The 13,734-nt window shown below is 52.9% G+C and overlaps 1 protein-coding gene across 1 annotated transcript; it reads right to left on the reverse strand.

The window, feature by feature from the left end:
* Positions 1 to 7,116: 7,116 nt before the first annotated feature.
* Positions 7,117 to 13,145, reverse strand: SYT8 (synaptotagmin 8). The gene is made up of 9 exons (XM_026850438.1): positions 12,935 to 13,145; positions 11,154 to 11,285; positions 9,732 to 9,889; positions 9,490 to 9,585; positions 8,970 to 9,137; positions 8,589 to 8,756; positions 8,276 to 8,393; positions 7,740 to 7,873; positions 7,117 to 7,650 (listed from the first exon to the last, which is right to left on the reverse strand). Exons 2-9 carry the CDS (start codon positions 11,266 to 11,268, stop codon positions 7,417 to 7,419), a joined length of 1,191 nt encoding a protein of 396 aa, XP_026706239.1. The 5' UTR covers positions 11,269 to 11,285; positions 12,935 to 13,145; the 3' UTR covers positions 7,117 to 7,416.
* Positions 13,146 to 13,734: the final 589 nt, after the last annotated feature.

Here is a 13,734-nt window from a genome sequence, read left to right on the forward strand (position 1 = left end):
GGGGGGGGGGGGAAGTGATAGAGTGACTTGGTGGATACCTGGTGTTTAGCCAAAGTCAAACCATCACAGACAGGCACAAACACACCACAAAGGCTCACCTGGACCTGCAGGCTGCTCTGCCAGTCCTGGAGTGCTGGCTTGCTGGTCCCCTTTTGCTGATGGCACTAAGCAGAGTGACCAGTGCATCCATCCCCACCCTTCTCTTCATGTGCTGCTCTTCTATTCATCACCAAGCTTGGACGAGAGCCTGTAGGAACAGAACAACTCCCTAAGGACACACACAAGTACTCATATGCAGGTGCTTTTGATATAAACACTGTCCTTGAAGAGAAACAAGGCTTTTTAATGATCCCTGCCACTCCAGAGGGACTGTCTTTGGTGCGGGCTGCTGGAGGGGTTTGCAACTCATTGCAAGCTGAAGCCAGGAGGAAGGACAGTGTTTCAAACTGAAAACAGAGGGGTGAAGAGCAGCTGCAGGGAGAGGACAAAGAGCAGAAAACCCTCTGGATGAAGCCCTTTTTGACCATGGCAGAGCCTGGGGCCTTCAGTTTCCAGCGATGGAGAGGCTGTGTTCATAGCCAGTGTGAAGACTGCTTGGTTCCCAGCTCAGCCCCGGGCACACACCTCACTCCTCACAGGAGCTTCTCTCTCTTCCACACAGGACACTTGGACCAGAAGGTGCTTCAGACTCTACCACACTGTGGCCCTTTCTCCATGGCCCCAGGCTGAGCTGACAGGCCCTCTGGAAAGCCAAGACCTCTGCCCAACGTTGATCCATGTCCAGGCCTCCAGCAGCTAATGTGTCCAGGAGGTGATCCCTTTGGCATTCCCACCAAGCCTCCCCTGGATACTATTACCACAGTGACCCGACACCTGATCACAATCCTCCATGTATCTGCGTGTCTTCAAAGCCTGCTAAAGACCAGGACATGACCCGCAACATGTCTGGAGGACAGGCTGAGATTTCTGTGTACTCATATGAGTATGGCTGCAACACATCTCTGCTCTCAAAAGGTCTTTCAGGCTCTCTGCATCAAAACAAAGCAGCAGTGAGAACATGTATTAAAAAAAAAAAAAAAAAAGGTGGCTGTAGAGCTCAAGAAAAAGAGTGATAAATCACAAAGCTCTTCTCTCCTCAAGGTAAGCAACTGCCCTACAAACCAGTGGCTATGCATCGGGAACGGTTCTCCAGAAATTATCCATTTCAATGTCACTGGCTTTTCACAAGTGCTGTGTGACCCCAGACACCACATTTTATATAAAAGCTGGCAGCTGCAAAGACCTTCAGCAGCCTCACCTACCTGGACAACACAGAGAGAGGCATGGGAGAAGATAGCTGCAAGGAGACAGGCTTCTGGAGGTGCTTCACAGTCAGTCCTGGGAAGGAAGGGGATGAGCTCAGACTAGGAGTGGTCTGAGCCAGGAAAGCTCAACCCCCAACCCCACCGAGTATCTTTCAAGAACATCTCCAATGCTGCTTTATTCAGGGGTTATCCGAGACGTGAATTTCCCCTATGGAGCAAGACCTGAATTTAGCACATGCTCGGAAGTCAGGGGTGGTGTGGGGTGAGTGTAACCAAAGCAGAGAGACCTTCAGAGGAGGCCTTTGCAGATGTGAACATACCCTTTGTTACATCCAGAGTAAAGTTCCCCACCAGCTTTTTATAACATCAAGGCCAAGTGTTTTAACTGGGCTGTCCTAAGTGGCACCATTCGTGCCAAAATTCAGGCTCCTATGTCTGAACTGCTCTGACTTTCACATAAATTAAGAGGAAAATCCTCTCCCTCCAGGGCAAACCCAGATGCCAACTGGACAGAAGTCTTCACCTGAGCCAGCCACCTCCTTCACTGGCTCTTCCAAGGGTGCAATTTTTCTCCTTCTAAGTGAACGATGACTGATTCACGACTGGAAGGGCCCATTTTCCACAGAGAACTTGTTGCCCCTAGATAACTGGCTCAGACAGGGTCATCTGCAATGTCCGTATTTATGAGCAAGGTGATGAAACACTTGTTTGCAAACCTACCATCTTTTCAGACACTGCTCACAGGACTTAAAATAAGATATGGGTTCGGGTTTTTTTCAGGTCAAGGCCTCATTTCAGCTCAGTTGAACTCCGATTCCGAATTGACTTTGTGCTTGTTTCTGCTCAAACTGAACCGCAGTAAGTATTCACAGGGGTTTCATCACCTCTGTGTGAAGTTAGCAAGGCTGGTTGAGAAATCCCCATGTTGTTGACAAGCAACAGGTCATCACTGATGGGTACCCACTCACCCGTAACACTGATCTTTGGGGAGCATTTTTTGCCCCACAGAACAAAAGCTATAAAGCCCTTGTGCTGCTTCTTCCCTGACTCTATCCTGCCAAGACTTGAAATATGGAGAAATAGGAGGTTTAGGTTTTTTAGGTCTGCCCACAATGTTCATATGGAAGGAGCCATCAGGGAGCATCTCCACACAGCTGTTATCAGTCCTGTTCCTCAGACCAGGCTGTTTGGGGCAGGAGGGTGCTGCCCCCACGAGGGAAACCTCTCTCTCTCCCTTCCACCCATGTCAGTGAAAGGTGCACCGGGATGTAAAGTGGTCCTAAAAAATACCTCCGTGTCACCAGACTGATGCAGAAGCAAAGCAAGGACAGTCTGCAGCAGGAACAGTCCCAGATGCACAAGCACCAGCAACAGTTGGGGCAGGGAAAAGGGCCAGAGAGGAGGGAAAAGGAAAGAAGGGGAAAAGGGTAGGGAAAAGGGAATAGAGAAAAGAGTAGAGATAGGGGCAGAGCTCCTTGCCTCTGTCTGAGAGAATGAAAATCACATCCACAGCATACTCAGCCAGGGCAGAGGAGGAAGCAGACACCCCGAAAGGCAGCAGCACACCATCACACAGCCTCCCTCCCACTCTCTTCTCCCCCCACCCCTGCTCCTGCCTTCAGCACAAAGCCCCCATCCCCTCCCTCCTGTGGTCCCCCCTGGAGACCCCAATCCCCAGGCATGAAATCTCCCCTCCACCCCTTTCCCATCGGTGCCCGAAGTGGGGTCTCTCCCAGCACCCATTCCCAGCATCCCCTTTTTCCCATGGATTTCTCAGAGGCCACTTGGCTGACAGCAGCCGTCTCTGTGTCATGCCGGACCCTTCAGCAAGGTTTGTCCCTACCACCGCAGTGCTTTAGTGTAGGCGAGGGCAGGCTGCCGGGGCCAGCAGGTGTCAGGGGGCCAGCAGCTGCTCCCCATCTCCCCCGAGCAGCCGTCCCCAGGACAGCAAGCTGGGAGCCTGGAAGATGTCATTCTGGGGGGAAGCGTGGCCCCAGGCCCCCTGAGAGTGAGCAGCACACAACAGGGCTCCAGGGGGGGAGCCTGGCTGCAACCCACACCACCTCACCTCCCCTCCTCGGCTCCAGATGAGGGGTAGAGGCCAAGGGGGTCTGCCCCTGCCGTCACACACCCCCAGCCTCCCACAGTGAATCCCCGGCTCATGGCATGGCCAGGCAGCTGCCAGTTCCCCTGCTTCTTTGCAAGAGCCTTGAACAAAAGCCAGCCATCCTCTCTGTTCACCTCTGGGTTTTGAGTTGGGAAGCATCCTCATATATTTTCACCCCACCCTGCCCCTGACCTGCAGCCACAAAGGATTAAAAATGTGCTTAAAAAAAAAAAAAAAAAAAAAGCTGCAAACCTGCATAATACCCCACAAATCCAGGAGCTAGAGCTTTTAATAAAGAAACCCATGCATGACAAAATACACATTTTGCCCATAAAATTACAAGACATAATGATTCTAGCTAACGAATCTTTATAAAACGGGCACGCTTGCTCCTGGTGAGAAGAGCTTAGATACTCTCCAGCTCTCAAAAACTGTAAGACTAGCCAAAAAATCTGTGGCTGGAGGACAGCCAGCCCATACCCAGGCTGAACGATGACAGCCCGTAATCATTTTTGTCTCACGGCAGACAACTGGTGGCAAGTACATATAAGCCTGAGCCTTCTCCTAGTGCAGTTCTCCGGTGTGATTTCCTGAAGTACATGGACAAATACCATAAAAATCACTGTATGAGGAAATAATTTGCTTTGGGAGGGACTTATGGAGGTCAGAAGTCTTGGATCTGGATGTAAATAATTGAGATTATAAATCTTAATAGCAAACACTTCAATTTTCAGTACTCCTTGTCTCCTTTAACAGACCTCTGCCTGGCCCAAGACCCACTTTTTGCCTTGTCACTGACCTTCAAAGCTGCTAATTAAATGTAGAGGGACTGTCCCTTGCATGAAGCAGAAGAACAAACTCCCCAGCCACCACCTAGGCACCTTGCACCATGCAGACTGGCTTTGGATATCTACTTTTGTCCCCCTTAACCCACCAGCAAAACCCCCTTTACACCTGTGGTACAGTGTGAGGCAAGGGCTGGCTCCTGCCTTCTGGAAAAAGCCACCTGGACACCCCCAGCATCGCCACACGGCTGCCGGCTGGCTCTGTGGTCATGAGAACGGGCTTGCACCACAGCATCACAGCTTTCTCTCCCTCCTGCATATGCACTCCATCTCCAGAAGAAGAAATCTTGGCTGGTGAGGCTCTACCCGGGGCCACAGAGCAGATTACAGAGAGACACAGCTCTGAGCACGTACCTGCCCTGCCCTCTAGATGTAGACACGGGAATCCAGCACAGACACAAGCTGAGGAGGAGATGCTTTCCCCCTCCTTTAACCTCTCTTCTTGTTGCATCTTCCGCCAGACAATCCTCCTGCTCCAGGCCCTCTGAGTACACGAGGAGCATTGGTCAGGCAGAAGATGCTCAGACATCTGGCCTTGGTGGATGAGGGACAACTACCCTTGCCAAGGGCACGGGGAGGTGCAAAGCAGATGCTTGCATTAACAGTTGGACTAGTTGATCTTCAAGGTCCTTTCCAACCTAGCTGATTCTGTGATTCTGCGCGTGAGACAGGGCTGTCTGCCTCCCTGTGAACGGACTCCTAAGCAAGCTGTGTTCACTTTGAGTGAAATAAGCCACGAAACAAAGCCTCGCTCCATCAGCCCTGCTTCAAGCAGCTGCCAGCAGATACTAAGAGGATCCTGCCAGGGATGGAGAGCACCCAAAGCCTTGTTGTAAGAGCACAAGGCAGGTTGAGAAGGAAAAGCAATGACAGAGGAAGAAAGCAACCTCAGTGGTGCATTAAAAACTGAGGCTGGGTGGAGATCATCACCACCAGCTTGCCGCTCCCTCTTGAGCAAACAAATCAGTTTGCTGAGTTTTACTGCACCAAGTCTCACCCCAGGCTGTCCAGAGCCAGGCCGGCAGGGTGCTCACTCCCAGCTTCCCTGCCTTCCCCCCTAAAATCACCACAGGCTTCCCTCAGCAGCTCTGCTCACCCACGACCGCACCAGCAACTCAGTCTCTGAGCAGGGCCAAAGCTGGTGAGAGGAGTGGCAGGCACTGGTATTGGGGGTAATGTTTCTCAAGGAGGGGATGTCCCTGCACCTTCTTCAACCACATCCATTTTGGGACTAATATCCACATGCTTTTATGCCTGGCCTTGTAAATTATGCAGTGAAACTCAAGGCCATGACTTCAAAAAAGGGTGCTGGAAAAAGCACACGCACGCACACACACACACACACACACACACACACACACAAATAAGAAATGCCTGTTCCCAACACCTCCAAAAGCCCTTCTGGGTCCTGAATGGCCCTAAATTACTGTACCAGCTTGATTTAAGGCTGAGACTGGAGGTTGAGGCTTTAAAGCATCCCTTTACATGTCTTTCTCCGGTGACTGATTTCCTCCTCCATCTCATTAGCAGCCGGCAGCAGATGCTGTTTCCCCATCAGAAGCCACACTCCACTTGTTACAGCCATCTCAAAACCACCCTGTCATTTCTTCCCTCCTTATGGCCGCAGCAAAGAAGGAGAATATTTATCAAGAAGCAGACACAGCAGCTTTTTATGGTTAAGCTCTTGTCTAGTCATTAATCTCTACCGAGAGTTTTCATAATCTTCCTCAGCTTCACCATGTTTGCTTAACTCTCGGATGGTCGCTCTGTGGAGCTCCGGGTAATTGCAGATTAACTGCCTTTCAATATTAATGGCTCTTCATTAATGTGCCAGGCTCTCTCCTCTCCAGAGCCCAGGCAATAGCTATTAGCATTGTGCTTGCAGCTCCCCATGGTGAAAATTACTTTTGTCTTTTGGACCAAAATTCCATAATATGAGCCCAAATCTTCTGTATGGTATGGTTGCTTTGTAGCAGAAGTAATTTGAAGCAAACATGATTCCCTCTTCCAGCCCAATGCAGTGAGCTTCCTCCTGCAGATGGCTCAGAGGAGCTGCTCCCAAGCTATCCCAAACTGCGGCACACTCAAGGATGGGTAGGGATGACAGCACCTCTCCGATGCCCTCATCCTTCTAGGAGGGATCTTTACTTATGTAGTCCCCACCCCAAGGCCTCATGAAGCAGGGCAGGGCAGGACATGTGACCACAAAACCCTCCCAGATTAACATGAAACCTGCCCATAAGTGATGTGAGGGCTGTGACCCAGCCTTCATCGGTGTGGTGTGATCATGGCATGGAAGTGAGAGCCTCAACTCCTCCACCCTGACAGCACCTTCAGGTGCTGGCGGTACAAACCTTGCTGTGCAGTCACTCTAGGACCATGCGGGATGGAAGGATCCGACACTGTGCATCCTCACCTGCATGATCCATGGGGATGGTCTCTGGTAAATCCCATACCCTGAGTCACATTTTGGGGTGCACAAGTCAGCATGGTCTAGGAATGGGCTAAGAGTGATGCCATGTGGACAACCAGTGGCTGATTTTGCTGTCTCATTTAGCCACTAGCCAGGACACAGAGCATGTTTATCGCAGAGGCACTAAAGACGTAGTCCTGTATCTCCAACACCTTCCTTGTCAGCCTGTCTCTTTTCTCTCCTCTCAAGCCTCTTAGGATGCTTCAGGATCTTGGTCTTGTTTAAAGGCCTTCAAATATACACAAAAAGCCTTCCCAAGAACTCACCTCTTGTTGAGTTATTCACAACCAGAGAAACTCCGCACCCCAGATCACCAGGATGTTAATCCTCTGCTTTAAAGATATCAACGCACTCAGAGTTTTTGCATGAGCTTGAAGCTCTGTATATTTGCACCCTTGGCCCACGAGTGACTGGGATGAGCCGGCTCCTGTGCGTATGCCTTCCACTGTAGAATTCTCTGCTCCACATCCAGCCTTGCCCCGGGGTGCCGAGCTGCCCCGCTTTGGGCATTACACAGGGCATGAGCAGCACCAGCAGCCAGATCATCTCTTGGCCAGAAAAGGCCCCCAGTCCCCTCTTTGCTGACGCTGAGCTGGGACCGACACACCTAGATGGTGCTGAGCAGAAGCCTCTCCCCCACCCACAAGCCCTCCGTTCTGCCCCTTGGGTGGAGGAGGAGACCCCCCACTATCTGTGGGGCAGGGGCAGCTTGAGGTGAGACTTCAGGCCCAGGGCTTTGTCAACCACATCTGGGGGTTGCAGGCTGTGCCACTGGGCCAGGGGCCGGCGGGGGTTGGACAGCATGTCAGACCAGTGCCGCAGCTGTTTGCCCGTGGCTCGGCAGCCCAGGAACAGTTTGCCAATGGGCTCGTTCTTGGTCACTTTGTCATGATCCCAGACGGAGATGACCACGTCCACATTCTGAGGGGGGACACAAGAAAGAGGGTCAGTGGGAGGGGTCTCGCCGCAGAGGGGACCCCCTCAGCCCTGAGCACTGCAGGGAAACCCACCTGGATCTGATTGAAAGGCACCTCAAAAACAAACGCCTCATTGAAGTAAGGGCTTAAGGTGTTTTTCTTCACACTTGTCTTCTTCTTCTTCCATTTCTTCCTGTTCAGGATGAGATGCACCTTGACAAAAGGATCTGGGGAGAGAGAGGACACAGCTGGTACAAGTGACAATCTTTGACTGAGGAGCTGAGTCAGGAAACAGCTTCCATGGGCCATTCCCAAGCAGAGCACAGCATCCCACTTGTCACTCCTCATGGTGAGCATCCACACCTCTTCCCCTTGCCAGCCACCCAGAGCTCATCTCCTCCTCTCTCCTGCCACAAGTTCCAGGTACTGCCCAGCCATGACAGCTCCTCCTGGGAGACACCTCCAGCTCTACCCAAAGGAAAGCTGAAGTTGCCTGAGGGCTGGGTATGGTGGTGGCAGCTGGAAGCAGGTCTTGGCACCAAGAGCTTTCAAGGCTTTGGAGCTCTTGGTGCCATCATTAAGGCCCGGGCAGGAGTAGGGATATTTAGACATGAGCAGCCCCTGCTGACCTGAGAGCCCATGGGAGTCCATCCGCTTCAGCTTCTTGGCTTCCAGGATGAGCACTGTCAGCTTGCTGGTGCTGGGGACGTAGCGCAGTGAGAAGCAGATCTCACCCAGCTGCTCTTCCTGATGGTGAGATGCCAGCAATGAGCACCGGGCAGAGGAGCCAGCTCACCTGGGGCTGGAGCATCAGGCTGGCCCCAGGTTTCCTGTGTCTCCCCCACACTCATGCTTGCCCCTAAGGGCTTGCTTCTTGGGGGGGTGGCAAACATAGCAACAGCACATCTCTCCCAACAGAGTTTCCCACCCACCAGGACCAACCTTCACTTTCCTGGCTGCCACCAGGTCGCTCCACTGCTCGATGACATGCTGTAGGTTGACGGTGGCCAGGGGCAGCCGGACCTCGCCGATGATGTCATGCTTGGCAAAGCGGTTGAAGTCGAAGATCTGCATCACCAGTGTGGAGTCAGGCACCTCTGCCTGGGGTACCTGCAAGGGAGGACACAAAAGCCCAGCCTCACTCTTCAGTGGCAGCCCTGCACCACAGGACAGGGCAGCAGGTGCAATAATGGGTCTTTCTGATGCTTCCCCATCCTGGTTGCAAAGGCATCTCCCTGCCTGGAGAGGTTTTTGCCCAGTGAGCAGTGCCCATGCAGTGTTCTTGGTGGGACCAAAAAGCCATCATTAGCTATAGTTTCCTACCTGAAAAGTGAAGTACTCATTGAAGACAGGGTTCAGGGTCTTGCGGTAAACCTTAGTCTCATATCGCTTCTTCATATCGGACGTGAGGTAGACAATCACGTACGGATCGGATGTGCCTCCGCTGTCCATGGCCTTCAGCTCAGCTGCCTGCTTCACGCCGACTTTCAGCTTAAAAGGAGCGATGCACAAGGTCACCAGGTGGAGGAGGATGGGGACAGGTGACCAGGGGCTTGGTGGGAAGTGAGTGCAGCAGGGAGGCCACCTCCACTCCTCACTGCTGCGAGAGCCGGCAGGCTGTGGGCCGGGGGAGAGGTGCAGGAGGTTATTACAGAATCACAGAATCATCTAAGTTGGAAAAGACCTTGAAGATGACCTAGTCCAACAATTAACCTCACACTGACCGTTCTCAACTCCACCAGATCCCTCAGTGCTATCATGGTCCACCTCAGTGGGCAGCAAATAGGGACCATGCAAGAGCAAAGCCTTTTCCCTGCTGTGCTGCAGACACGAGCATCCCTACCTCCTGTGCACGGAAATTGTACTCCAGGGAGTACTGCAGCTTTCCTCGGCCTATTTGCTCCGTGGCCCGCTCCAGGTCCTCCATCTCGGGCTGGACCTGTGGCAGAGAGCAGCACTACCCTCAGGATGTGCTCAACCACATCCGCGGCCATGCCGTGCTTCCACCACCCCGGGGACCAGGCAGCACGGCTACAAACCGCTCAGGGAGGAGGGAGGTGGGGGAGAGGGGAAAGCAGGACGCACGAGGTTGGCCATGGTGGAGTTCCCAACGGTCTGCAAGCTGACTCTCTCCTTCTTCTTGGGCTTCTTCTTGCGACAGCAGCACCTGATGATGCAGATGAGGAAGAGGAGAAGGAGAACCACCACTGCCACAGCTATGGTGATGAGCGCCCATTTGGGTACTGGTGCGACGTTTGGGGAGCGTGGATGGACAGAAGAGTTAAAATCAAGCAAAAAAATATAGAGTGCATTTAAACCTCAGCATTAAGGAGTTGTACTTTCAGAATTGCCCCTATAATCCTGGACAGGCCCCATGCAGGGAGGCTGCAGCTGGAGACCATTCCCCAAGTGGACATCAAGGTGTTTTGCTGATTAAGGATATCAATTAAACCCGGACACCAGAGTGAAAAGAGTAGGCGTATTTTACTAGTGATAACTAAATAATATAACAGAGTAAAACATGCAATAAGAAAAGGCAGAATAATGCACCTAAAGCAACAAATAGGAAAATACAGGGTAATGCATCAAATCATTACTACCTGAGAAAGAGAATAGTGATTAAGAAAGATCCATCACCACTTGCATACGTTACCATCACCCAGATCTGCTGGGCAGCCCCGGTTACAGCGAGGGTTTGGAGAGCCTGTCCCGGCAAGTGGGTCCACCCATAGGAGAGGCTTCCAAAGTCTCTGTGAGTGGGTCCAGCCTTGTATACCAGAGATCGACAGGCCAGAATAGCTGGCACCTTTGTTTGGAGCGGAAAATTTCTGGTTTCTTTCTCCTGTTGGATTCCACCCAAAGCCTAGCCAGGGCTCTCAGGGGAAGACCAAAGGAGTTCCTAACAAGGCCAAATACGTGGGTTCTCCTCAGCCTTGAACAAGGCTAAACAAGGGAAGTTGGATACATTCTTTCAGCATTTTGTCCTCACTACTGATTATATTCTAAGCCGCATCTTTCACTAGCGAGCTTACATGCTTTGTTAACAATTACATACTAAGCAGCTTCACAGAATCACAGAATCATCTAGTTTGGAAAGGACCTTGAAGATCATCTAGTCCAACCGTTCACCCCTAGCACTGACAGTTCCCAACTACACCATATTCTTAAGCGCTAAATCCTTAAGCTTCAGCTTGGGGCCTGTTGTTCAGGCTTCAGTATTTCAATGCTTTAGCACTTTTTACATCAGCATAAGTAGGTTGTTATAACTTAGTACAATACTAAGTTATAATACTAATTCATCTATAGGTCAGCTCTGCCTTGGGCCTGTTGTCCAAGCCTTAGCACTTCACAAGGATGCGGTGTGGTGCCACCCTGCAGCATCCCCACCCCATGGACCTGCAGCAGAAAGGGTGTTGGAGGGAGGGAGAAGAGCATACACAGCCTCAGAGTCCTGGACACACCAGATAACACTGCCTGAGAGAGCAGGGCAAGTGCTGCCGTACTTACATGGGATTCGGCTAAGCCAGCCACCCAGGAAGCCTGGCCGAGCCGTGGTGGTGGCCACGGGGCTACTAGTGAGTGGGGAGGCTGTTGCCCTGCCTTGCCTGGCTGCCACCGCCATGGCTAAGCTGGGGTGACCTGCGGACACAAGCAAAATTAACTGGGTGGGGATTTCCTTTCCAGAAGTGCGTGTGCTGCCGTTGGCCCAGGGCTCTAATGAGAGCAAACACAATTAAAACATAGACCTCAGCGTAAGCATTTAGGGCTTGGCCACATTGGCAGTGAGGTGTGAAATGGAGCGGGAGGAAGCCGCAGGCAGGGAAGGCTCAGAGCCAGCACGCCCTACAGCCTTCCCCTTTATATCCCTGCATGCCTGCCTTCGGAAAGGGGAGGGAGCAGGGGATGGCTTAGGGTTTTCCTTTGGTTCCTTTTCTTAAAAGGAATCACCTGGCTGTAGAGGGAAAAAAAAAAACAACAACAAGATCTGTTTTGTGCTGGTTCCTCCCTGGCCAGGCAGCATGAGCTGAAGGGTTTGCTCAGCCCTAGACAAGCCCCACGGTTAGGTAACACCCTTTTGGGGCTATTTCCCCCCTGTCACAGGGCTGAGGAGTGGGAGGGTTTGCTCCTGGGCTTGCAGCGGGACTGGTGCCCACGTTGCAAGTGGCAGTGGTGCCACCGGACTGGGGTCACGCCAGCTCGGAAACTGCGTAATCCCGACCTGTGCACACAGCAACACTGACGCAGCTTAAGGGAAGGCTTCAAATTTAAAGCAGAATGATTTTTCACTACTGCTCACCCTGTAGCAAGGCTCTTATTGTAGCATGAACGCTTCCTCATAGCCAAAACTTCCTTCTTTGCCTCCTCTCGGGTGAGGAGCGGCAGCGGGAGCGGCACTCCAGGAGCCAGGCTGCATGGCAAGCGGGTCTGCAGCCACCTCGGCGCTGGCAGCACCCGCTGTGCCCAAGCCTGGCAGGTACGTGCCTGTTTGCCTTGGCTGCCCCACCACCTGCGCCGTGTCCCAGCGGGTCCCTGCTCAAGCAGCCAACGCCACCTCGCTCTGCCTGCGCTCTGCCCACGTTCTGCCCACCCCACAGGGCCGTGGCTCCCTGCACAGGGAACCTCCTGGGGAGGAACCACCTCAGTGCTTCTCTCTGCTGAGCCAGCAAGAGGCTTTAATTTTTCCAACAGTAGGATTTGCCACCTGTGAGCATAGGGCTGGAGGGACAGGAGAATTGCTGTCATCCCTGCGGCATCATCACGGGGCAAATGAGGTGCAGGTTAAGTGACTTGCCCAGGGCCACCTGGGACATCTGTGCTGTCAGACTCCTCATCTCTGCTTGCCACCTCACCACCAGCAGCTTTAGTGATCGGTTTCTCCTGCCCCACACGCGGAAATCAGTGGCCAGTGACGTGCCTGTGATATTTAGGAGGTGCCAGGCCGTAGCTTTGGGCTGTGGCAGCAGGTGAACATGACAGCGCGGGTGAGCAGGCACCCACCCAGCACAGAATTAGGTGTCTCAGCATTTTTTCCCTGCCAGACCCTCATGGGCTATGTCATATTAGTTTGGCATTGGCCCTGATTTAAAAAAAAAAATCATTTCAGCCCTGCAGGGTGACCTGAGCTGCTGGTTTGGGGATGATGGGGAAAGCCCTGCTGTGGTCTGGGAGAGGCAGCACAGTCTCAGTAGGCTCTGAACGGAGCATCGAGCATCCCTGGTCCTGGAAAAGGGGTTGGGGGAGCCCTGTTTCTCATCCTGCACTGAGTAGGCCCCTGAAACCAGACTTACCCACGAGTGTCCTTCCCAGCCTCAGCGTCCCTTCCCCGCTGTGTAGGCTTCAGGCTCAGCTGCCGCACATGGCAGGAGCATGCTGTGAAGTGAGACAGGACCCCGCTGGATGCGGCGCTGCTGGTGCACCAGGGACAGTGGCTGCACCACACGGCCGAAACAGGAAAGTCTGCTTTGCCAGCCCAGGAACCGGGCGGCCCCAGCAGCTCCATCAGCCCCACCTCACCGCTGACCCAAGAGGTGCTCATGCAGGCGAAAAGCCAGTGGGGAACTCCCTGCCAGACCAGGAAGCAAAATCTGCCCTCCTGCAGGCAAGAAGCCGGTGAGCATCCTGTCCCACCTCTGTGCCCCAGCAAATTTGCTTCTCCAAGTTTCCCTGCAGAGGTGCTGAGCTGGACCAGGTGGCCAGAGGCACTTAGCAGGAGAGGATGGAAGCTTGCAAGGGGATGGGTGCATGGCTGCATCCCCCCTGGAGAGCTCTGCACTTGGGGAGCCCAGCTCTTTGGCCCACAGGGGCATGCAGTGGTTTAACGCACCATGTAAGGGCCCAGGAAACACGTGTGGCAGTGGGGATGAACGGGGATTCTCTGCTCCAATGCAGTGGAGGACAGGCAGGGCGAGGGGATACTGCTTGGGTGGCCTAATCCCCCAGCACCAACAGGAGCAGCACCAGCCACATGACCAGAAACAATTTCAACAGCACTCCTGTCACATTAAATCTATGCTTGCACACTTCTTACCTTGCTGCCAACTCAGCAAAGTCAGCCCAAAACCTGCCTGGTCACCACAGAAATTTGGGG

This window comes from Athene cunicularia (assembly GCF_003259725.1).
Source record: "Athene cunicularia isolate RWA chromosome 5 unlocalized genomic scaffold, athCun1 chr5_part2, whole genome shotgun sequence".
Classification (NCBI taxonomy): domain Eukaryota; kingdom Metazoa; phylum Chordata; class Aves; order Strigiformes; family Strigidae; genus Athene; species Athene cunicularia.